The 25,233-nt window shown below is 45.0% G+C and overlaps 2 protein-coding genes across 7 annotated transcripts in view; one reads left to right on the top strand and one right to left on the bottom strand.

The window, feature by feature from the left end:
• SAFB2 (scaffold attachment factor B2) overlaps positions 1–996 on the bottom strand; it is a 33,256-nt gene extending 32,260 nt beyond the window's left edge. For 2 of the 4 annotated variants that reach the window (XM_073887168.1, XM_073887169.1), the window contains exon 1: positions 739–996. In XM_073887168.1, coding sequence (XP_073743269.1) covers positions 739–924 — 186 coding nt within the window. In that variant the 5' untranslated portion in view covers positions 925–996. The remainder of the gene's footprint in view (positions 1–738) is intronic. The other 2 variants (XM_025861093.2, XM_025861094.2) reach the window with 1 other exon arrangement.
• A 285-nt stretch (positions 997–1,281) lies between these two features.
• SAFB (scaffold attachment factor B) overlaps positions 1,282–25,233 on the top strand; it is a 36,390-nt gene continuing 12,438 nt past the window's right edge. For 2 of the 3 annotated variants that reach the window (XM_025861092.2, XM_025861091.2), the window contains exons 1-9: positions 1,283–1,594; positions 4,546–4,630; positions 15,494–15,558; positions 15,641–15,847; positions 18,582–18,644; positions 21,294–21,321; positions 22,267–22,777; positions 23,201–23,250; positions 24,083–24,177. In XM_025861092.2, coding sequence (XP_025716877.1) covers positions 1,406–1,594; positions 4,546–4,630; positions 15,494–15,558; positions 15,641–15,847; positions 18,582–18,644; positions 21,294–21,321; positions 22,267–22,777; positions 23,201–23,250; positions 24,083–24,177 — 1,293 coding nt within the window. In that variant the 5' untranslated portion in view covers positions 1,283–1,405. Of the gene's footprint in view, positions 1,595–4,545; positions 4,631–15,493; positions 15,559–15,640; positions 15,848–18,581; positions 18,645–19,203; positions 19,237–21,293; positions 21,322–22,266; positions 22,778–23,200; positions 23,251–24,082; positions 24,178–25,233 lie in introns of all 3 variants that reach the window. The other variant, XM_073887167.1, reaches the window with a different exon arrangement.

Raw genomic sequence — 25,233 nt, 5'->3', positions numbered from 1 at the left:
GGGTGTGGGGGTGTGTGTGTAGGGTTGCTCAGCACCTTCCTCCGGACTGGCACAGGACTAGGCACTCAATGGTAAACCCCAGCTCTGCAACGAGCTTGCTCTGGTCGGGGCGACAGCTACTCCTCCACACTCAACGTGGGGTTGAGTGCGGCCAGCTGGGGCATAAACACAAAACGGTGCAGGAGAGCAAAGAGATGGAGCAACACTCTAGAAAGCACGTTGGGGAGACATCTCAGGTAGAGCGAGGACAACTACGAGGCACCAACCAGAAGCCATGGAAGAACGGCGGTGGAGGAGAGGGCGCGACAAGAGCAAAAGTCCTGGAGTATTAACAAGCCCAACCCCCTCTCCTGCAAGACCGCGAAGACTCTTCACTCATCCGTTGCCCAGGAGAGGAAACTGAGGCGCAGGGAGAAGGCACCTATCCAAGGTCACGGAACCGAGTCTCCCAACTGGAGCCCGGAAAAAAAGTCCAGGCGGCCACCCGGCGGCTAAAAGGACGCGCTTTCAGCACTCTTGAGGCGACCAGCTGGAAGGAGGATCAAAGGCGAAGCACAGAGAGGGGCGGGGACGGCCAAGGTCACACAGCCGGGCCCCTTGGTCCCCGCGAGCTCGGGCCGGGGTCGGTCACAAGGGGCGATGGTGGAGGAGCGCCCGCGTCCGGGCATCGCGGTGACAGGTCGGCGCGGGGGCGTGCCCCGGCCTCCTGCTCCACCCCGGGACGTCGAGCCGCCTCACCTTTTTGAGCCGCTCCATCAAGACGCTCTTGTTGCCGCCCGTGTCCAGGTTCCGCTTCTTCAGCTCCGCCCGCAAGTCTATCACCCGCAAGTCGCTCAGCCGTCGCGTCCCGGCCTCCGAGGTACCCGACCCGACAGCGGCTGTGCCAGAACCCGACTCGCCGGACCCTGCCAGAGTCTCCGCCATCCCAGGTCTCGCGTCCCCGCCACCCACTTCCCACACCCCCGGCGGCTGTAGCGGCTCTGAGCACAAAATGGCGCCGCCTAAGAGGAAAACGCACTCGCTTCCTCCCGCCCCGCTTTCCGGCAGCGCATGCGTGCCGCACATGCCAACTTTCTTAACAGCACGCGCGCTCGCGCGTCGACCAACCGCACGTTCCCCACCACAACGCGCAGGCGCCGTAATTGCAGCACGCATGTGTCACGGCCGTTCGCGGCGGGAGGCCGGCGAGATGCAATGCGCCTGCGCACATCCCTGTGAGCTCTCACCACGCATGTGCACACGCGACCGGCAGCGTCGGCTCCGCGCCGGGTGCGCCTGCGCAGAAGGGAGGCGCGCCAGGGCGGCTGGAGCGGTTCCCTCGCAGGCGGCGCCATTTTGTGCTAGGTGCCCAGATAAAACCGGCCCGGTTCTGTGCGAAGTGGGCGGCGGAGCCAGGGTCCCTGGAATGGCGGAGACTCTCTCAGGACTAGGCGATTCGGGTGCGGCGGGCGCAGCGGCTTTGAGCTCTGCCTCGTCGGAGACTGGGACGCGGCGGCTCAGCGACCTGCGGGTGATCGATCTGCGGGCGGAGCTGAGGAAACGGAATCTGGACTCGAGCGGCAACAAGAGCGTTTTGATGGAGCGTCTCAAAAAGGTGGAGCCGGGGCCCTGCGGGGACGGGCAGGAGATGAGAAGGGGGTCCTGGCGGCCGCGACTGCGGTCCCCTGACCTCGGGGTCCGCCCCCGGTCCCTTGTGGGGCCTGTCTCTGGCCTGAAGCTCTGGGCTTTTCCCGACTCTTCCCAGGTCCTAGCGGGAGCTCCCAGCCCAGCTGGGCCCGGGTGCGAACCTCAGCGCCGGCCTGGGAAGGGAGGAACATCTATCTGGGCGCGAACCGGCGAAGGCGCCGCGGCCTTGCGGCGGCGCGGCACCCTGGCCGAGGGCTCCCGTTTTCCTCACCAGCCACTGCGCGGAGGGCCTTCCTCCTAGCGGCCCACCCTAGCCTCCAAAAATGACGGGAGACCCGGAAGCCCTCATTTCCTGGGTGAGGTGGGGGGACTCGGCCAAGGTCACACGGCCGTGGAGACGAGGTGCAGGGACTGGGGCCCAGGCCGGCCGATTTTCTGAGCCCGCGCTGTCCGCGGGGCTCACCCTGGAGATTCCGATGCTCCATGGCCCGTTAGGGTCGACGCACTTTGCAGAGGGGTCTAGTTTGTTGGGCAGATGTGCCAAGAGCACGTTCAGAGGTTAAAAAAAAAAAAAAAAGCGGTTTGTGAATTTGCCAGCTCTCGATCGGGGAAATAGCACGGAAAAGGAAGTACTGTTGCGCTAGCGAGCAGAAACGTGAGACGTTGGTGGGGAGAAGGGGAAGACAGCTTCAGGACTTCGCCAGGAGGCAGGCGCAGTGGGGCTCTCGTCCCTGTGTCTGGTCTTGGGCCTCTTCCGGGTCTCAGAGGCCTGATCTTGGGCACGGAAGACGTTTCACGCTCTCTCGGCCTGTTTATCCTGTAAAGAGAAGGAAAGACCGTGTTTTCGTGTTAGGATTAAACGAGATTGCCTGAAACGGGCTTGGCGGTCCGCCTGGTACGTGAAGATACGGTCGTGGTCACAATCCATTTTTCTTCTCTGTGCCACCATTTATTTGCAAAACCAGGACTCTTATCCCTACCTTGAGGGGTTCTGAGGGATGGGTGTGAAAAGCATGAGCAGTTAATTAAACGTTTGGGTCCTTCCCTTTTTTCATATTCTTTTTGGCTTTTTTGTTTTTCTCCCATTGACCTGTTCTCGTCTTGGGACCTCTCCTGTGTAATCTCAGCATCGCTGCCCGCGACCCCTGCAAACTGGTGTGATCTGTGACTCTTTGCACCCTCCTGGCTCCCAAACAACTGAAGACCAGGGCATCAGTTATTACGCATTGCTATTAAGGGGAAGTAGGGATTGTTTCCCATTTTCTGAATGAGGAAGCTGGGGCTCGAAAATGGTGGGTTGATTAGTCCAGAGTCAGTTGGGCTTTTCTAACTTGAACTTGTGTTTGTTTCACTATGGATACTAACTTCTTTTACTCAAGTTGGGGCAGGTAGTTCATCAACCAAGACGTTCTAGAAAAAATGCTGGAAGGTTGAGGGTTGCCACCAGGGCCTCCCGTCAGCAAAGCCAAATTGGGACCTTTATCCTTTTTACTCACAGTCTGCAAGACTGCAAAGCTGATAGGATGGCATTGAACCTTCCTGTCAGATTGGTGGCTGAAACTGGTATGTGACTTCAAGGATCCTCCATCACTATTTTCTCAGAGCCATTCTTCATTTCTTCTCCCTGTTTTCATTTTCTTAGGGGTGTGGTCATAGGACATAAATATCATCAGTCTGTATGTTGATACGTTACCTTATCCAAGTGAGTCTAGAATTACTGATTTTTTTATTTCTACCATCTAGTTTAGTGTCCCCCTCTTTTTTGCCATTTTTCCAGAAAGGGCAAATGAGGAAAAGGCGGAAGGAGCACAAAGAGTAGCATCCCGAGCTCTGTAAGGATGACTCATAGCCCACAGTGTCCCTGGGGATGATCCTGTAAACACTGCACCCAGAGGAGACATACTGAGGGGCAAAATGATGCACCTCCGGTCTGGGGCAGTTTTCTGTTCTAGCAGTATCCCAGAATCCTCTTTTGCCGGGAAGAATGGGAGGGACTTTCTGGTTGTGTTTTCCTTGATCCCAGAGCAGAACTCCCCAATTCCTTCTCCTCACCCTGGCTTTGGAGAGAAGAGAGATTTTCTTTGTTCCTGGTACAGTTCAGATGTGGAGTCCCTAAGCCCCATTGCAAATTCAGACTTCGATGCTGAGAAACTCCTGAAGATCTGAATTTCTGAAACCGTCTACAAATAAAACATGCTATTTGAAGTGGGTTTAAACAGAACTTGTGTTCACAGGATAGTACAGTAAAGAGAGAAAAGGTTATCAGTAAAACCTAAAAGCGAAACCCAGTATCCAAGGATAACACTGATGACATGCTTAGTAACCATTTGCTGCAGGCCTCCTTGGTGCTATGTGCTGTGCTGAGTGTGGGTGCGGGCTGTTCAAAGGAATGATGAGCTCTTGGGTGGGAGGTGGGGCTTGCCAAGAGATCATTATAATTCTGTACCCTTTCAGGTAGGTCTGCTACTGGTTAAGAGCAAGACCTTTGAAGTCAGTCATAGATGTGAGTGATCTGCTGAGGTAGTATGGGTCATGTCCAGTCTCATGCCACACACGGTGCGATCTCAGCCGAGTGAGTGTTAGTTAAGTATTCTGTCCAGACAGTGCCAAGTGTAGGCATGGCATGGAGAGGGAGTCACAGAGGGTCAAACAACACGTTGCTGGGTGAAGTCATAGGAAAGGGAAGAGTGTGCTTTTTCCTTTTTGAGTTCCCTTGGGTCCCTAGTCCAGGATGGACTAGATTGTGGTGATGTTAGTACTAAGAAATAAGTTGACTCCAGAGTCTTTGTTCCAAGGTAGAGCAAGACAACAGATGGGTGGGGGGAAGCCCTTTCCAGATCAGCAACCTGAAGTTTCTGTGAAAGTCGAGTCTGCGTGCTGCCTTTTTTGGTAAACTATTTTTTTTAACCTTCCCTTTAGGCAATTGAAGATGAGGGGGGTAATCCTGATGAAATTGAAATTACCTCCGAAGGAAACAAGAAGACATCAAAGAGATCCAGCAAAGGTAGGAAGGATTTTATAAACACTACTAATGTTAAGAACTTTCTTCACAATTCTTTCCTTTGCTAATGAGCCTGTTTAGTTGGCTGTGTTTGGGGTCTGTGAACTACCCTGTACATCTAAAGGGCCTGGAATGAAACTTTGCATTTCCTTTAAGATTCTTCTAGTGTATTTTGTTTTTCTGGTACTTAGGAATTCAGACGAATGGAAGGGATATTTACATATTGGTTCATTAGGCCTCTCAGCAGCCCTTGTTTATCCAGACTCTTAACCTTCTTTACATAGAGAGTATTTATGACTGCTTGGGTTTCCTATTACTCTGATTTCTCTTTTAAATACTACCTGGCCAAAACAGTTGTCACTTTCACAGACATTGCTTTCAAAATTGCCTAGTGCATAAATGATGCATTCATTCCACGTGGCATTAGCGATCTTTATCATCTGACCCAAATCTCCGTTTCCCTCTTCTCCCCTTCAGCCTTTCCTCTACTACATCCTGGGCTTTAGTCAGGCCCCGAGCATGTGCTTCCCTCTCTTGGTCCTCTTTTGCCTAAGCTTATGTTCCTTGGCTACCCCTCTCCCCATGTGTCTACATTCAGGTCCTTGTTCATCAACAGATGACTTGTGATCCCACCAGTAGCAAGTCCTCCCACCTTCAGCCCTCTGCACAGTGATGACCTGGTTCCTTAGACCTTGCTTTATTTATTTATCAAGATTTTATTTTTCAGAGCGCCCGCATATGCACGCGCCAGCAAGTGCACAAGCAGGGGGAGTGGCAGACAGAGGGAGAAGCAGGTTCCCCGCCGAGCAAGGAGCCCAGTGTGGGACTCAGTCCCAGGGTCCATTATGACCTGAGCCAAAGGCAGATGCTTAACCGACTGGGCCACCCAGGCGGTACCCCTTAGACCTTGCTTTAATGTTAATGTCACTCTGCCCCATGTTAATGAGATTATTGAGGGGAGGGGCTCTATCTTCCTTGTCTTTCTTCTTTAATATTTGCTCAGTAATTTCATTCAGTAACATTCAACTACTGTTTTTTTTTATTTATTTGAGAGAGAGAAAATGAGAAAGCACGAGAGGGAAGAGGGTTAGAGGGAGAAGCAGACTCCCCGCTGAGCAGGGAGCCCGATGCGGGACTCGATCCCAGGACTCCGGGATCATGACCTGAGCCTAAGGCAGTCGCTCAACCAACTGCGCCACCCAGGCGCCCTCAATTACTGTTTTAAGAAAGAATCAGCTAAAACTGGGCATTTGAACTATTCTAAAAGTTCTCTTGGTAATTGGTGGCTTTGTTGCTCAGGCCCCCAAACAAAATGAAATATTCTTATTACCTGGCCAGTGGTGAAGAATTGGGTTTGAAATGTCTAAGAAGCAGGGACCAATGTCAGCCACACTGTGCGGTGTAAGCTCTTGGACAACAGCAATCAGGTGACCTCACTTTGGAATGAAGTCACTTCTGTGGTCCATAGTACATTGTGCATTTTTGGCTTTGCCCAAGTAAATGTCTTTGCCAGGGTAAAGAGTACTGGAAAATCACAGAAAGACAGTCATACTGGTGGAAAATAGAGCCTGTTGGACCTCTTTTTGTGTTTTCTTTTTGATAAAAAAAAAGTACTTGTTTTAAGTGTTTTTGTTTTTTAAATACAAATGTAGAAGCTTCTTTTTTCTAGTAAGGAGGTAACCCATTATTAGAAGGTTGGGCATACTTTCCCAGACTTTTATGTGCGTATGTGGTCTTTTAGAAATAAATATATAAAGGGGCACCTGGGTAACAGTTGGTTAAGCGTCTACTTTCGGCTCAGGTCATGATCCCAGGGTCTGGAGATCAAGCCCTGCATCCGGCTCCCTGCTCCCCAGGAAGCCTGTTTCTCTCCCACTCCACCTGCTTGTGTTCCCTACCTTGCTGTCTCTCCCTCTGTCAAAAAAAAAAAAAAAAAAAACTATGCACGTATTTTTTTTTTTAAAGGAAAAGGTTTTAGTTTACAAATTTTTTTTTTTTTTTTTACAAAATATTTTTTAGATTGTTTCTTTCACTTACCACGTTAAGGACGTATTTTCATAGTGCCTGCAAGTATAAAAAGGTCTCCTTTTTTTAAAGAGCTTATTGTAACGTTTCTTATCAGTGTACCACAGTTTGGTTCATCAGTCTCCTTTGTTATTAAACTGTTGAGATTTTTTCCAGTTTTGACTTGGCATTTCCAGTTTTCAGTGCTGCCACGAACCAGAAATGTCTCTTTGTAAAGAAACACATTTTTTGATAACTTTTTTTTAATATTTTATTTGAGAGAGAGTGAGCAAGAGAGCACAAGCAGTTGGGGGGAGGGGGGCAGAGGCACAGGGAAAAGCAGACTCCTAGCTGAGCAGGGAGCCTTATGCGGGACTTGATCCCCAGGACCTTGGATCATGACCTGAGTCCAAAGCAGACGCTCAACTGACTGAGCCACCCAGGTGCCCTATTTTGTGATAACTTAATTAGAAGCAGAATTATGGGCTCAAGGATATGTGCATTTTATTTTGAAATAGCTACTGACAAGTAGTTCTTCCAGCCAGCTGTACTGCTAATATCTCCACCAACAACAGGGAGAGGGATGCCTGTTTAAATTCTCACTGAACGTTGAGGATTATTTATCTTGTTACATGTTGCTTCTTATGTAGGAGAAAAGTATTACATTTATCTGCATTTTTCCACCGGTAAAATTTTAATTTACATCTCTTTACAGGTTAAACTGCTTCTCGTAATTGGCCATCTGTATTTTCTGAACTGCCATTAATGCCCTTTGCCCACTTTTCTGCTGAGTTTGTCTTACTGATGACTTCTGAGGGCTTGCTCTCTAAAATGTTGCAATTGTTTTTTCCTAGTTTGTCATTCAACTTCTTTGTGATGTTTTGGTCCTTCAAGTTTTAATCTTTAATACAGGCTGCGCTGTCAACCTATTCTATATGGTTTCTAGAGTTTATGTTGTGTTTTAAAAGGCCCTCCTTGGGGTGCCTGGGTGGCTCAGTCGGTTAAGCATCCACCTCTTAATTTCAGCTCCTGTTATGATCTTGTGGGTGATTGTGAGATGGAGTTCCGCGTCAGGCTCAGTGCAGAGTTGGCTTGAGATTCTCTCCCTCCCCCTCTGCCCCTCCCCTCCGCTCCTGCACATTTGCACACTCTTTCTCTAAATAGATAATCTTTTTTTGAAGTGTTATTTTAAAAAGGTAAAAAAATAAAATGTCCTCCTTTGCTTTAAAATTATAAAAAGTATGGGGCACCTGGGTGGCTCAGATGGTTAAGTGTCTGCCTTCGGCTCAGGTCATGATCCCAGGATCGTGGGATCAAGCCCCACATCGGGCTCCTGGCTCATCAAGGAGCCTGCTTCTCCTTCTCCCTCTGCTTCTCTCCCTGCTCAGGCTCTCTCCTCTCTCTCTCTGCGTCTCAGATGAATAAATAAAATCCAAAAAAAAAAAATTATAAAAAATATTCTACGTTCTACTTTGTAGAGTAATATTTATGGTTTTGTTTTTTTAATTTGGTTGTTTAATTCATTTGTAATTTACTTTTGCGTATGGTGTGAGGTAGGTAGGGATCAAAGTATGGACCATTTCTAACTGATTCTTTGTGCCCTTCCCCGGTCACACTCCCTTAAGCCCCCTAACACCCCCCCAAAAAAAAGTTTGTTATTACTTTTTGATGGGTTATTTTTGTTTGTCATAGAACTTCGTGTAAAATGAAACCATTCAATACAAATTCTTTTGTGTCTGGTTCTTTGCTTGGCATAATTTGTTCTATTCCTGAGCTTTACAGTATATTTTGATATTTGGTACGGCAAGTATCTATGTTCTATTGAATTATTTTCGACAACCTTTTACATATTAGCAAGAGTTTAATGAAAATAAGGTTCGTTCTTCTGACCCAGTTTGAAGAAACTGAAAATGCTTTGAAATCACACTCACTATTTTAATCACAATCCTGGAGTGTATGTCAGGCAATCTCAGCACTTCTCCAGAGTAGTTTCATACCAGTAATCTCTTAAGCAGAATCTTTTGAAGTAATTATCAGAAAAGTAAACTTAACTGGAAAAGCGAAGTTTATGTTTGCTTTCTAGCTCTCCTCTGATCCTGTGCTGCTGGGCTGTTTGTCTGTTTTGACACAGGTTAATATTAGGGAAAAGATGCAAGAATCAGAAAAAATGTTCATGTGTCCTTCAGCCTCCTCAGATGTTATCATTTTACTAAATTTCTTTATCCTCCCCCACCTCCTTATGTATGTATGTGTGTTTTTTTTTTTCATTTCCGAACTACTTCAGAACGAATGGTTGGGATGGGCCCCTTTGCCCCGCATACTATGGTATTGCCTGACAGCAAGGGTATTACAGAGCCCTAGTTGTCAAAATCAAGACATTAACATGGATACAGTTGCCAGAGCTGACATCTTTAAATATTAGGTTTTTTATAGCTCAAAAGGAAAAATAATCCAGGGTCATGCATTGCATTCAGTTGTCGTGTCTCTCTGGTTTCCTTTTATCTGGGGCAGTTTCTAAGACTTACTGTGTTCCTGTATTACCATTTTTGAAGCGTACAGACCATTTGTTTTGAAGGCTTTGAAGGTTTTTTTGAATTGGGGTTTATTTGTTCATTCATTCATTTTTTTTTTCCTCTCATTAAGTTCAAATTATATACTTTTGTCAGCAGAACTAGAAACTAGTCATCCTCCATATTCTCTTCCTCAGCATATTCTCTGGAGGCACATGCTGTGCATTTGAGTAACTAACTTAAAGTGCTGTTGGTCAGGTTTCTCCGTTGGAAAGTTACTATCTTACCCTTTGTAATTGTATCTGTGGGGAAGATACCTTGAGACTTCTGTAAATATCTTGTTCATTCTCCACTAGTTTTAGCACCCACTGATTCTTATCCACTGGTGATTTTCTTTTTCTTTTTTAGATTTTATTTATTTATTTGAGAGAGAGAGAGAGAGAGACGGGGGGAGGGTCAGAGGGAGAAGCTGACTCCCTGCCGAGCAGGGAGCCCAATGCGGGACAAGATCCTGGGACTCCAGGATCATGACCTTGAGCCAAAGGCAGTCGCTTAACCAACTGAGCCACCCAGGCACCCCATCCACTGGTGATTTTCTAAATTTATCCTATCTACATTTATTAGTTGGTTTTCTGCCATAAGGGATGGCTTGCCCTTCTTCCTTATTTATCAGTGTGAACTTAGAGGTCCTTACTTTGTTCAGTAAGTTATAAACCTTTGTGATGATTATTTTGATGTTCAGATTGTTCCAGTGAGAGCCCTTCAAGCTGACTTGTGTGTCTTTTTGACATATCCATATCACTCTTTGAGCACTTCCTTACTTTCTGACAGAATAGAGTATTCCAGTCTCTTGTACTTTCCTGCCGCACCTTAGGAATCAGCCATTTCTTCTAGGCACCCTTGTTCTTTTTTGTGGAGAGTGGTACCTTGTAGGCAAGTGCTGGGTTTGTAAGGTCTTTTGGACTGAATATGCCTCATGAAATTAAATCCTGGTGAAACAATCAAATTAGCTAGTGACAGCTTCCGAAATCTGAAAAAAATAAAGCTCTGGCTAATATGAGCAGTGCACCAACTAAATTTGCTAGCTAGTTAAAATTGTTTATTAATTGATTCTCTTGGATTTTGCAGGTGGAAGTGATACTTGTGAGTCAAAGAGTTAAGCAAGATATAAAAAAAATCTATGTTTTAGTGTTCTTAAATGGCAAAATAAAAGGAAATATTTAAGACCTGTGACATGACTAATTTTGAGAAAGTTTTCTTTCGTAGATGTGATGGTCTCGTATTAGAAAGTTGTTGATTGGCCCCAAGCTTATCTAAAAAGAAAGTGTGTAAGAATAACCAAAATTGGGGCCCCTCGGTGGCTCAGTCGTTAAGCGTCTGCCTTCAGCTCCGGTCATGATCCCAGAGTCCTGGGATCAAGCCCCACATTGGGCTCCCCACATCAGGCTCCCTGCTCGATGGGAAGCCGGCTTCTCCCTCCCCTGCTCCCCCTGTTTATGTTCCCTCTCTCTCTGTGTCTCTCTGTCAAATAAAATCTTAAAAAAAAAAAAAAAAAGAATAACCAAAATTGTGAAAAATCAGTGATGTAGAGTTCCTCTAATTTTAATAGTAGGATACCAAACACTGGGAAGTTTGAAGATTTGTTCATCTTAAAGATGGCATTGGGGTTGCCTGGCTGGCTCAGTCGTTAGAGCGAGCAACTCTTCATCTCAGGGTTGTGAGTGCAAGCCCCACGTTGGGTGTGGAGCCTACTTAAAAAATATGTATTTTTTAAGATTTTATTTATTTATTTGATCCCAGGACCCTGGGATCATGACCTGAGCCGAAGGCAGATGCTTAATGCCTGAGCCACGCAGGCACCCCTAAAATATTTTTTTTTAAGGTGGCTCTAAGGATTTTTCAGTAGATGATGCTGGAACAGTTGGCTGTCTATCTGATGGTGGGGAAAGGTCTGTTCTTCCTCCTTCCATGGCAAATAGAAATTCTGGCTAGGATAGCACTTTCATAGTCACCGTGGTCAGGGAGACCTGAAATGACACTAAAAGCAAGACAAAAAGGCAGATAAACTCAGCTGCATAAAAGGTTTAAACCTCTCAGCAAAAGACAAATAATTCAGATGCAACAGACTTAGAAAAAAGTATTATAGGATATGAATATTTAGAAAACATTAAGTATTCTTATATCTCAGTAAAGAAGACATGCAGTCCGGTTGGCAAGTAGAGACTAGGAATAAGCAGTTCACAGATAAAAAACAAACATGACCTGTATACAGAAGTTCTCTTGCTAGTAATTGAAGGATAGCATATAAAAATAGAATTATCATTTTTATCTCTCACACTTGTAAAAATTTATACCGTTCCTAATATCCCATATTAACAAGGATGTGAGGAAATGGGCAGTTGTTGGATATGGTAAATTAATAAAGCCTCTTTGTGCTGGGGTCACTAAACTAAGGAACATTCACAGTATGAAATAAAAGATGGAGATGGATTAATATGTAGTGCAAGAAAATATTTATGAGCATGAATCTTTTATTAGTGAAGTAAAATTGACAGTGAAATAAGTGACTCTTTGAGCGTATAATTACATAAATGTATTTGTATAATCAAATACGTTTTAAATGTAACAACCTGCCCACACGCATTAGGCCACTCGGGGTGCTGTGGGGCAATCCGAGCTCAGGGTGCTGTGGGGCAATCCGAGCAGAAGTCAGAGGAGGCGGTCTAACCGGGTGAGTTTGGAGATGATCCCTGAGGCAGAAGTGCAGCCAGGAGGAGGAGCTGGAACCCCAGGTATGGAAGCTAGAAACAGGTTAGGGATGCCAGAGCAGGGCAAGTAGAGCCATGTCTTAGAGTTTGGAGGCTGTGAACGAAGAGGACCTTTCCTCTGGAGAAAGGATTTGAGGGGCACCTTTTCCCTTGGTACTAAAGACATCATTCTGGTTTATTCCAGACAGCTGTATTTTTCATTCAAATCAATTCTGCATTGGTTTAAGCGCATTTTTTTCCTTCTTTTTTAGAAAGTCGGGTGCCTTTTCCCAAATAGTGCTTCTTGATAAGCTTCCCAGCCAGGGTTATGTTTTCTATATATACTGAAGACTAAATTTTTTTTTTTTTTAAAGTAAGGGGTTGTTTTTTGTTTTGTTTTGTTTTTAAATATTTTATTTATTTAATTGACAGAGATAGTGAAAGAGGGAACACAAGCACGGGGTAGCTGCAGAGGAAGAAGCAGACCTCCCTGCTGAGCTAGGAGCCTGATGCAGGGCTCCATCCCAGGACCCTGGGATCATGACCTGAGCTGAAGGCAGATGCTTAACCATCTGAGCCACCCAGGCGCCCCAAGACTAAATGTTCTTAAGACCATGAATTCCCTTGACATTTCTGGTCCTTTCTTACTTGAGAGCATTTCCCCCTCCCCCAAGAGGTTTCGGCTGCAGTAATCTGTGCTACTGCTCTGGAGCAAAGGTGGTTGTGAAAGTTGAAAACTGATTTTGCTTGTTGGAAACCTGCTGCCTCTCTTGTGAAAGGGAGAGAGAAAGAAAGGTTGCAAGTTTGTGGTGACCTACTTAGATTTTTCCTAGTAACTGGGATAGAACTGGATAAAAACCAATGTATATATTCTAGAATGATACCAGCCTTATCAAATATAAATCTATGGAAATGCTGCTAGTGCAACTTCCTTGTATATTTACATAGAGATCATTGAGTTCAGTTCCAGACATTTTTTAAAGCTCAAGGCATATTTTGTCATAGATATTATTAAGTGGCAATGGTGTTCCCAGCCATCCACTAAGGTTATTTGCACATAATGTATTGAATTCTATTAGTGTCATGATCTATGTTTTTAAATAATGTATTCCTGAAAAACCTTTCAGATTTCCTGAAAGATATTTCTGAATGAAATTAGAATATGGAAATATCAGGGGTTCCTGGGTGGCTCAGTTGGTTGGGTGTCTGCCTTCAGCTCAGGTCACGATTCCAGGGTCCTGGGATCGAGCCTTGCATCAGAGCCTGCTTCTCCCTCTGCCCTGCCCCTGCTTGTGCTCTCTCTTTCTCTTGCAAATAAATAAATAAAAGCTTTAAAAAAAAAAGAGCTATGGCGGGGCGCCTGGGTGGCTCAGTTGGTTAAGCGACTGCCTTCGGCTCAGGTCATGATCCTGGAGTCCCGGGATCGAGTCCCACATCGGGCTCCCTGCTCAGCAGGAAGTCTGCTTCTCCCTCTGACCCTCTTCCCTCTTGTGCTCTCTGTCTCTCATTCTCTCCCTCTCAAATAAATAAATAAAATCTTTAAAAAAAAAAAAAAAAGAGTCTGTAAAAAAAAAAAGAGCTATGGAAAAATCAGGTAACACGTGTAATAAGGAAGTTCTTATCCCTGAGAGAGGTTTTTTAAAAAACCTCAATTATGGTATAAATGATTAGGTTTGGGTTTTTTGTCCTCCTTCCCCCCCCCTTTTTTGCCCTGAATTTTACACATTTCATATCCTTACAAGCTTAATCCTTAAATATAAAAGCAAGTTAATGTCTATTTCTCTTACATTTCTTGAGAAAACACTTAATGGCCTTAAGAAATTCATCTTCATGTTGGGAAAAAGGTCTTGAGGGAAGTGAGGTTTTTTTGTTTTGTGACTAAGTCACAAAAGAAGTTGAGGACTGCCTTTGTGATAAGGAGCTATAGCTCCAAAGCACATACCCTTACTGTGTACTACACTCTGCTTTTGAGACTTGGTCTCGTATTTCATGAGATTTTATTCTTCACAATGAAAAGAGTCATCAGTTTAATTTTAGCAGGCCTGTTCTTAGACCAAAATTTTCACTTTTCCCCTACATTTTTCATTATTATCATGGCTAGTGATTTCCATTTTCTCTTCAGCCCTGGCATTTCTATTATCCTTTACATTTTTCTATTTATTTTTTTATTCATCCTTATAATTAATACAAAAAATAAAGGCAAATCGCCACATAAAATGCTATTTAGATGAATGTGCCTGCCCACTGTGAACTGTTGTCTTCAGAACAGATTGTGAATGTTCTAAAATTAACCTATCTGTAAGAAATACTAAAAGGTTGAGTGAGGGAAGTTAAGGGGAAATGATTTCCTCATTTTTCAAAGCAACGGAGTCAAATCTGTCTAAAAACTGAAATGTGAGCCAGAAAATGAGTCCAGCCTCCTGAACAAAAATACTCAACCTAAGGACAAATTCAGGTTAAAAAGGTATTCCTTTTTGCCTAGAACATTGGCAAGGGTAAGAAATAAAGCTGGTTTTAACAGATTCAGAAAGATTGGCACTTTTATTCATTGTTGATGGAGCTGTATGAATTGGAACAACCTTCCTCTGGGGCATCTTGATAATATGTGGGTTCTTTGTTTTTAATAAAAGTCTTAAAAATATACACACCCTTTGCCTTAGGAATGCCATTTCTAGAAATATGCTCTAAAATGGTAATTGCATATGTACGAAAAGAACTGCCAGGATGTTCATCTTTATAAGCATTTTCTTGAATTTCCACGCATACGTATTAATTAGATCAATGGTGGTATCTCTGTATAATGCTGTTAAAGAATATGGAAATAAGTTCATAACATAGTAAGTGACAAGGTCACAGAATGGTGGTGCAGTGTCATTTTATACAGTAAGTATAGTGCATGTATATATATATATATATATATATAGAATAGAGGAGGATGTCCCTGTATGTCAGTGTAACATGGGGGTTAACTCTAGGTGGTAAAATTATGGATTTTTCTTATTGCTTATTTATATTTTGTTGTGTCAGTTTCTATGGGAAAATATGCCCCTTTGTTTGTTTTTATAAGATATTTGACAGAGACAGAGTGGGAACACGAGGAGGGGGAGGGGCAGAGGGAGAAGCAGGCTTCCTGCTGAGTAGGGAGCCTGATGTGGGGCTCGATCCCAGGACCCTGGGATCATGACCTGAGCCGAAGGCAGACGCTTAATGACTGAGCCACCCAGGCGCCCCTGTGCCCCATGTTTCTTAACTAAAAAACAGCACACTGTATGAAATACTGTCTTCCCCATAGCCAAAGCTACTTGACGTGAAGGCCAGGCTTTAAAACAGGTCTGATCTGCCTTGACCTTACTAAGTACTCATTTCCAGCTCCTTATACTTGCACAGCCACTTGATGAGAACAACCTCTCCTGCTTGAGGGGGGCGGGGGGGGGGGCGTGGGCTGCTCTGTCCTGAAAGGCCTTACCCTCCAGGATTACCATTCCTAAATTGGGAAGTGCTACAGGTGTTGGTGTCTGCTTCTGTGATGCTTAGGGCCTGTAAAAGTTACTGCTTCTGGAAGATACAGATCATTGATCTGGTGCTGTAAACTATTCTCTCTTCAGGGCGTAAACCAGAAGAAGAGGGTGTGGAAGACAACGGACTGGAGGAAAACTCTGGGGATGGACAGGTATGTGCAGCCTTGTCAGTGAATCAACTTGGTGGATCGACCTATGGCAGTCATGTGATGGTTGTGTTTTGTTTTGCCACAGGAGGATGTTGAAACCAGTTTGGAGAACTTGCAAGACATTGACATGATGGATATCAGTGTATTGGATGAAGCAGAAATCGATAATGGAAGTGTTGCAGACTGTGTAGAAGACGATGATGCAGATAACCTCCCAGAGTCCATGTCCGATAGTAGAGAGCTAGTCGAGGGAGAAATGAAGGAGCTTCCTGAGCAGCTTCAAGAACATGCTGTAGGTAACTCGGCAGTGTCTCTCTCTAGGATGCCCCGTGAATGTATCCGTTCCTCAAATGTCCTGAGAGATGATAAGATTTATATTTGGAACTGAGCTCTTTTATTGCTAGTTCAGTGGGATTGTGCTTAATCTGTTCATGTGTAAAATCCAGACAATCTGAAAACACTTTGTTGAGAGGTGTCTCAATGAGATCCAGGAGTATGTGCTATCTGTTTGCGTAATGCATCATTAAACATTTCAGGGACGCTCTCAGAGACCTTCCTATTACAGGAGCTTGTCTGTGGTGGTATGGTTCGCATGCCTTGAAAATAGCGAAATAGAGGTTGAAAGTTGACCTTTTCCTGATAGAGCTGATCCATGCCTTCCTCCTAGTCAGCCTTTCATAAAATAAGCGTTCACATGGTCTTCAGAGCTTTAGTTTTTTTCATTTTAGAAATAAATCTAATTATACTACAATTATAATGGGTACTATTTATTGAATTCAGTTTGCCAGGAATTAGGCAGATGTCCTTCAATACTTTAACAAGAACAGGGCATATGCAGATGATATTTTGCGATTTTCCACTTGAGGAAATCTGGGAGTAAAGAGGTAAAGATGTCTCTCCAGGCAGCCCACAGCTCCGAAGAGAATAAGAATTAAGACCAGGCTAAGTCCAGAGTCGGTGTGCTTAGCTCCTACATCGTGTTGACTTGGTGCAGATAATTTATTAGATTATTTCTGTGAGGATGAGTGTTTGTCGGGTAGACCGAAAAGGCAGTGAAAATTAGCAGCTGTTAGGCATCTCAGTAGCAATCCTTATGTGTTGGTTCCTGGGAGGTACCTTGATTTCTTAGTGGCTCTCAGATCTCTTGCAGTAAGTATACTGAGTCGCCGCAAGGGAAAGAAGCCCTGTTTTTTGCTAGTGGATCCGCTTCTGCCATTCGTTAGAATATTTTTGCATTTCCTCTTAGAACTGATTCTGAGTATCCTGAGAGTTAGTAGTTTGTCATCTTTGAATGGTGAGTTTGATTTTGAGAATTGACTGTCATTTTGATACAAACAGGTTGTGTAATTTTATTTTTTGGTATAAGTCTCATTCGCTGGCTTCGTAGAAAGTACCCAAAACACTAGAGCAGTGACACAAAGTACATACCCTTCCTTATTAGCTGCTCTTTCTGAAGGCTGTTTTTCCCCCCTCTGATTAGAAAATAATACCTTCAGTCATAAAAGCCTGGAAACATACTACATGTTTGCCAGTGATGGTTAATTAAAATTAGTGGAGGTGTGTAGGGTAAGTTAAGAATAAAGACCATTCACTAGAGGTCTGACACTTAATTTGCTGAGTGACCTTGGGCAAATTACTTAACCTCTCTGGACCTCACTTGTAAAAATAATAGGTTTTGGGAGGATTGAATAGATGAACATTTATTAGTAGCTTAGATCTAAAGTCATCAAACTGGCCAACAAGATGTTGGAACATAGCCATACCTGTTTGTGGCAGTCATCCGTGACATCTGATTTCTCAAACAATAGAGTAGTCATGACAGAGACCATCTGGCCTGCAAAGTCTCAAATATTCACTGTCTGGCCCTTGGTAGGAAAAGTTTGCCGACCCTGGTTTAGAACTGTGCCTGGCATATAGCAACACCATAGGGCTGTTGTCATTAACTGTAAAATTGTATTACTATTTCCAGTAATACAATTATTGCTGTTATATAACCATGTAAATGAGATAAGTAGATTCATATGAACTAAAACAATTTTCACGAGGGAGGTGAGAATATGGCAGGGGACAGGATGTGCTGCCGCTCAGTGTGGATAGAGAAAGAGGTGGTCTTGCATGCATGTGTGCGGCACTCTTTGTGAGCACGCATTGACTCTCCGAAGACGCTTGCATCAGGGGAAGGAAGGAGTGGTGCAAGGGTGGTTTCCTCGTCGGATAAACGTAATATAGCCATACATGTTGTTGCTAAAATACTTAAATTATTCCTCCTCCCTAAAATATAACAACCTTGGGGCTTCACTGCAAGCAGTTTAAATTATTTTGGTTCTCACAACAGTAACATTATGAACCTCCCTTATGTGTGTGGGGAATCCCCACCTTACTGGGGAGAGCTCATCTTGTGGCATAGAAGGTCAGCATACCAGTCATTTTTCCCCAACAGACGGGCCTCCGTGGGCCACCTGCCTTGGCAGCCCTGTGTTCCTCTCCCCTCACTCCAGTTTGGAAATTGATGAGGCTAGGAGGCCGGTACTCAGACATGCCATCTCGGTCTTGGCCAGAATCACCTTGGGGCAGCGGGCTCAGTAGCAGTAGCATTTGGGCTTGGAGAAGTGGTGGTGGCCCGAGAAATCCAAGAATCCATTCTGCCGTCTGATTCTGGACATCGTTCACAGAAGAGCAGCCCCTAAACCTAGTGTTCCCACTGACTTGGGAGAGTCTGTGTACTGTCTAATTTTAATCTCTTTTCTGCTTAACTTAAACTTTGTTTTTCTTTCTTCCCTTGGCGTTTATCTTAAAACCCTCAGTGCTACCAGAGTGGGTTTCCCAGTTTGTTTGCAAATACTATATACATGTATAACATTTTTTTAAATCGAGGTGAAGTCAAGCTATAATGCTATTTGGATTCCTGCATCATGTTTAGAATTTTGTCATAAGTGATTTTCATGGCTGTTAGTTTTCATTTTACAGATGTACTGTCGTGTTACCTAATATTGACATTGTAAACTGTATTTTTGTTTATTTTACAGATCGAGGACAAAGAAACCCTAAACAATTTAGATACTTCATCATCTGACTTCACTATATTACAGGTAAATTGTATGTCTCAATAATTTTAGAATCAGAGGTTAGACTACCATTTCTGGAGACCACTTCAGACGTCGTATGGCATTCCCAAGTAAAAGTCATTACAAGGTTTGTTTGACCTATTGGCATTTTCAGAGGGCTTCGTTTTCCAATTTCCCCAAATACAACATGCTTATTACAAAGGACTCGTTGTGGCTTCCCCTACCAGCACTGTGGCTTATCTATAGCGGAGAGGAGGGCCTGTCTGGGGACGTTCTTGTTGATTTTGACTGCTTGGGGAAGGACTGCCTGTCTCATCTGTTCTGGGTGGCATCCTCTGCAGAAAGACTAAGGGGAGATGGTGGCAGGGTTGGGGGAGCACTCCCTCCCTAGGAGATACTCATGGGATCCAGATGAGGACGCAGGAGGGTGGGGCGGCGAGAACACAGACATCACAGCTGGGCAAGGTGGAATCTTGGGGGGTTCGGTTCTGCCTTTGGGAATTTTTCTCATAGAAAATGCACAGATTTCCTTTGATGACTTTATCGTCTTGACTCTATCATCTGTGTAAATATTAAATCTTAGATGAGAACAAATGAGATGTGGACTAACTTTCAGGTAGGATTTACATAAATGTGGGTCTTGAGTTTCCTTTTAATTTTTCTGCCAGCCTGCCTAGATATATAAACCATTGGAATAAACTTAGCTGGGTAGCTATCAGATTTTTGTTGGATTGGAAAGTTTTGCAAGGAAATGAAAATACAGTCAGCTTTTGCCAGTCTTTATTTTTGTTTTGGGGGGTTTTTTTGTTGTCATATTTCATTCACTTGTACGCTTAATTAGAAATCCTCTTTCAGATGCAATCTGCATTTGCTTCAGCCAGGCAGGGGCAAGGTTAGTTATTGGCAAGTCAGAAACCCAGCTTCAAGGAGTGTACAAACCTCAAGAAAGCATGGTGGAACCCAGCCTACCTTTAGGGCTGATGTCTCTCTCCAGCTGCAAAGTGACACACCATCCATTCCTGGCTCCAAAAGGAAAGGGGGAGCTGGATGTCATTTTCTCGAGTCTTTCTAGGTCCAGGACTCCTTTGTTAAAGTAGAAAATACATAAACTCTTCCACAGACAAACAGGGATAGATTTGTTTTTCTCTGGAGAAAGTTAAAGGAAAAATTCTTCTGCCTAGAATGATCTTTGGCTTTAGTAGTAGGGTTAAATCTCAGAGTGGGGTATGTTGCATGAAAAACAAAATACATAGAATGAAGGTATGACGAAAGTGAACAGTTTTCTGGGGCTTTTCAGAATGGCAGGCCAGCTCCCAATGAAGGTGTAGACCTCCCGCCCCCACGTCCCAGGCGTGTGTTCGTGCCTGTGGTGTGTCAGGCGTGCATGCAAAGATGAACATTGCCATCCTCATAGGGCCCTTCCTCCCTGTGTGAAGTACACACCAGACATGGTGGGAAGAGACTTGGGCTGACACGGACTCCTCACACAGCCATTGTGCAGAACGTGGCTCTGCAGTGTGTCTTTGAGGCAGTTTGTCAGCCACTCTGTGCCAGTCTCTCAATTTGAAAGGAAGGATGATACTAAGAGTACCAACCTGTCAGGGCTGTCTGATGATGAACGTGTGTGTGTAAAGGGCTTAAATATGTGCCTGGAACCTAGTCAGCGCTCGTCAGTATTGGCTGGAATTCCAGGATGAAGTGCCTCATGCAGAGGGGCTGTAGGCGCTGAGGACTGCATAGTGAGGGAAAGGCTCTTCCTTAGTGGGGAAGCCTCTGAAGCCATTAGGAGAAACCTTTCTATGAGGAGATGGCCCCTGAGCTAAGTGCTGGGGGATGTGTGGGACTCAGCTGGGGGTGAGGAGGGGTATAGATGGACCTGTCAGGAGAGAGATGGTATGAGGGGGCCATTGCCGATGGCCATAGGCCACGGAGGAACCGTGTGCTCACCATGGTGGCAGATAGACAGGGAAGGGATGGTAAAACTGGATGCCATTGGAGGCGAGGAACAGCAGTGGTCTGGATTGCCAGGGCTTCCTGGGAAAGATTTGGGGATGTTTAGGAATTAGAGGTGGCGCAGTAGAAACACCGGTGGGAGAGATAAGGGAGGAGTAGTGTGTAATCCTGGAGAGCGCTCAGGTGACCAGATGCAGACATGGTAGGACCATGAGAACTGAGAACAGGGGTCAAACCACCTGTGCCGTTATTCCCTCACTCAAATTTTCAGAAGTTAATCTACGTTAAGTGAAAAAAAATGATAAATGTCAGGCATTCTGTTACATACCGCATGTAGACAAAAACACTGCTCTCTCGGCTTTTTTTAAGAGTTCGGTCTAGGGGGACAGACGGGCATGTGATGCAGTCATTCCCATGGAAAGTGATAATGTTGCCAGGCGCTGGAGAAATGAGGCAGCACAAACAGGAGCAAAAGCCAGATCCCAGGCCCCTTAAGAGTAGCCCAGGCGGAGGGGGTGGGGTGGGGTTTGGGGCAGAGGCGAGTGAGGTGCAGTGTTGTGTGTGGGCTCTGTCCTGAATGTGAGTAGGTTCTCCACCTGTTGTGTTTGCGAGTTTCTTAGTACGTGTTTTAGAAATTCCCTTTTTAGTTACAGTTTTTGGTGTAAAGAAGCTGTAGGTTTCATTCATCTGGCACAATCTTATTTATGTTTTTTGTTGCAGGAAATTGAAGAGCCATCCTTGGAGCCAGGTACTGTTAAATGAAAAACTTACCAGCGGGGGTTTGGAACCATTCTAGCTTTCCACCTTCTCTAATTTAAATTCTTTAATTTTAAAAAGTTGCCTTACCGTAGTATACATTGTTCTAAAGGTTTACGATCCAGAACATACCAGGATCATAGAGATTGGAAACCCAGCCATATCACCAGATCTGTGAAAGTGGCTCACTTCTCATGTTACAGAATGTATTGATGAGATGAAACGATCTCATGCCTTTTTAAACATAAACGGCACTTAAACGAACGTAGAAAGAGTTTGCATGATGCCTCTCACGCGCTAATACCTGTGCTCCCCACAAAACAGATCTTGTGATATTGGGCAGTGTCTTAACTTTGTGGTTTTTAATTCAGGCAGTGCAGGTAGCTGTAGGGAGATGCATTTTAAAACATTGAGACATAACTGGATTCCAGAAGAGGAAAGAGTTTCTTCATGAGAATTCCAAACAAATGCTATTCACTTTCTGGACTGCAAATATCTCAGAGCACCGATGGAAGAGATTCTGGTTTTCATGTTGGACTGTTCTGTTAAAAGAAATTCAAAGAAATTTGGAAATTGAGCTGTTCAGTGAATGGTGATACATTCAGTTAAGCACCTTGGACTTTGGAAGCTAAATTCGGAAGAGTCCTATGTAAACGACGACAGAATGAAGACTGTCAAGAATCAGCCAGAAGGTTTTGGGGGTTAAATCTCTGGGATGCTTTTCTCTTCCATGTAGCGTAGCGGCTTACTGTAGCAGTCGGTTGGAGTGCAGGTAGTGTAACCGGTGTAACTTTGTGTACCCGCGGGTTTTCCAATCTCTGTGTAGCTAGCAGTTCTCTTCGTGTTAGTGTGGCAGCCGTGCCAGTTCCGCATTTGTGATTGCTTTATTTCCCTGGTAATTAAACCTTGTGCCATTCTATTCCTGTTAAATCCGTAGAAAATGAGAAAATACTCGACATTTTGGGGGAAACTTGTAAATCTGAGCCAGTAAAAGAAGAAGGTTCCGAGCTGGAGCAGCCCTTTGCACAGGATACAAGTAGCGTGGGGCCAGACAGAAAGCTTGCGGAGGAAGAGGACCTTTTTGGCAGCGCCCATCCGGAGGAGGGTGATTTAGATTTGGCCAGCGAGTCAACAGCACAAGCTCAGTCGAGCAGGGCAGACACCCTGTTAGCGGTAGTGAAAAGGGAGCCCGTGGAGCAGCCAGGCGATGGCGCGCGGACGGACTGTGAGCCTGTAGGGCTAGAGAAGCCAGTTGAGCAGAGTAGTAAAGCCTCAGAGCACACGGAAGCCTCTAGCGAGGAGGCCGCGGAAGCGCCCCCGGAAGCCTCAAGCCCAGACCCCAGAGATAGCAAAGAAGACGTGAAGAAGTTTGCTTTTGAAGCTTGTAATGAAGTCCCTCCGGCTCCTAAAGAGTCCTCAGCCAGTGAGGGCGCTGATCAGAAAATGAGGTTTGTTTTTTCTCAGTTTTAGACCAGACGCTATCTCCTTTTCATTGGTCATTTAATGACACACATAAGCTGTTTTTTCTGCAATTGGCCAGCCAGACTGATGCAATTGTAGTTTACTTCTAAGCAATGTTTTATTTCTCTTTGTTTATTTTAAACTGATTACATAATCTTTTTTCTTTTCTCAACCTATCACGGTTGTTTTCTTTAAATCTTCCTAATTATCTTTAGCCCAGCAGAATTAATTAACTCCTATGGGTCTGAAATCTTATGGTTAGGTCAGATTTCCAATACAAGTTTGTCGGGGTATCATTTTTTCAGAACTAAATTTCGGGTAGGTATGCAACCTCAGCACGTGTTTTATAATTTTGAGTTTGTTTCGTCTCTGCTTTTTCCTTCTGGAGTGACATTATCTTTTGTCTCTAGTTCTGTCGAAGATGACTCGGATACAAAAAGGCTTTCCAAAGAGGAAAAGGGTAGGTCACTGGGGCGACACTGGTCTCTTGGAGCATGTTTGGCCTTGGCAGCAGTGGGGTTTCTGGTTCTAGTTCATTGCGTGCTGCGTTTCTTACCCAGATTTGCCTCAGCCTTTCATGAAGCCTTTCTCTACTCCTCTGCTATTCACTCTGCAGGTTCTGGGTTATAGGGAGCAAGCCAGGTCCTCAGAGTTAAGGTATCGATCTGAAGCAGACTCCTGCTTCGGCTAGAGCACTTTGACACTTTGAGCTCCTTAATCCTGATTGACCCTCCGATTTACTGATTCCTTAGCCTCAGTGACACTTGTAAATGGAAAAATTTTTTCTGATTTCAGATATCTTGGGGTTACCTGATACTTCAGATTTATCAACACCACTATCTGTTACTAAAATCGCTAATGGACAAGACATTTTGTCGGTTCACATTCCTTCTTAGCAGCCTAGAATACAAACAGGGGATAGGTGGGAAGGTATTTGTGACAAGAAAGAGAAGCTTCTGAATTGGGTTCATCCTGATAGCAGCTGTTTTATGTTCAGAAGCCACCCCACTGGGCTGCCTAATGCCATTTGGTGACTTTCTAAGGGAGCAAACTTCCCATGGTCCTAATAGCCCCTGACTCACTATATCGTAAGTGGCATTGCTCGCAGCCCTGGTGGGCCTAGTGTGCATTTGCAAGGGTTGTGTGAGGACGGGGGCAGGCCCTCCTACCTAAGCTGACTTGGGTTGTGCTGGCAACTGGAAAGTGTCTGGTTTGGAATGACTGACTTCCGTCTTTAAGATTCAGGATCCTGTGAGTATGGTGTTTCTGACCAGGCTTTTCTTTTGAAATAGGTCGTAGCAGTTGTGGTAGAAATTTCTGGGTTAGTGGACTTTCTTCTACCACCAGAGCTACAGATTTGAAGAATCTTTTCAGCAAATATGGGAAGGTAAGACCAGGGGTTTTCTGGAGAAGAAAATGTTTTGAAGCCAGTGTAGTATGGCCTCTACATGCAGATGATTGTCCCCTCTTGGTGACTGCTCTGAACAACACCTTGCCATTCTTGAGGCTCACATTTGCTTATGGCTTGTGAAGGATCTGTCTGTCCATGGCTAGAGGTGAGAGAGGTGGAAGCTCCCAGAGCCCACATCAACTTAGTATTTTTTCTTCCTTTTCCCTGGCCCAAAAGCCACCACTTCAATTTTAGAGGATTTCCTGAATCCATTTCTAATGGTTTTGAGCCTTAAACTCCAACTCGGGGAGGGTTTTGGGGGTCGTAGCAGAGGGCGGGGTGGGGAGAGTACAGAACTCCAGTGACGCTGTGGAAAGGGGTTGTGAACAGGGCCCGTGGAGTCCGATTGGTCTGGGTAGCTAGAGGCCACAGCTCTGCTGCTCAGTTGTGTGGCCGGGAGCATGTCACTTCCCCCATGTGAACCTTGTTTCTACACTTGGGGGCCCTGAAAGTTGCTGCCTCCCTGAGATGGTGTGTGTAGCTATAGCAGAGCTGTTGGTGCCTCCACCTCATGACTCTCAGCTCACCTGCTCTCACCCACAGCTGGGGCAGCTCTGGCCACTTGTCCTCTGCAGCACCTGCCTGTCCTCCCTCCCTGCTCAGCCTGTGAACTATGGCAGTGATGGATAGATGCACCCGCCTCCCCCCGCCCCCAAGGCCTGCTGCAGTTCCCTGGGTGTTTCAGAGCACCTGTGTTGGGTCTGTTCGTACTCTTCTTCACTATCCTGGGCTCCTCGTCTCAGAGGTAGCTTTTGGGGCAAGCCAAAGGCACGGACCTTTGTAGTAAGGGTTCAACCAATCACAACAGAGGAAACCAATAGTATTTACCTTGATTATCGATGTTCGAGAACTAATGAACGGAATTAAATATGACATGGTTGTAGAAAGAATAGCGATTCCCTGAGGCTCAGTAATACAAGGTCGGCCCCTTTGATGATTCCACTGTGGCCCTCAGAGCAGAAGGGTGCTCTCAGCAGGGACATGTCACCTTGG

The sequence above is a fragment of the Callorhinus ursinus genome, unplaced genomic scaffold (assembly GCF_003265705.2).
Source record: "Callorhinus ursinus isolate GAN/ISIS: 27379988/994484 unplaced genomic scaffold, GSC_fseal_2.0 scaffold77, whole genome shotgun sequence".
Taxonomy (NCBI): domain Eukaryota; kingdom Metazoa; phylum Chordata; class Mammalia; order Carnivora; family Otariidae; genus Callorhinus; species Callorhinus ursinus.
This window is presented reverse-complemented; position numbering and strand designations above follow the sequence as displayed.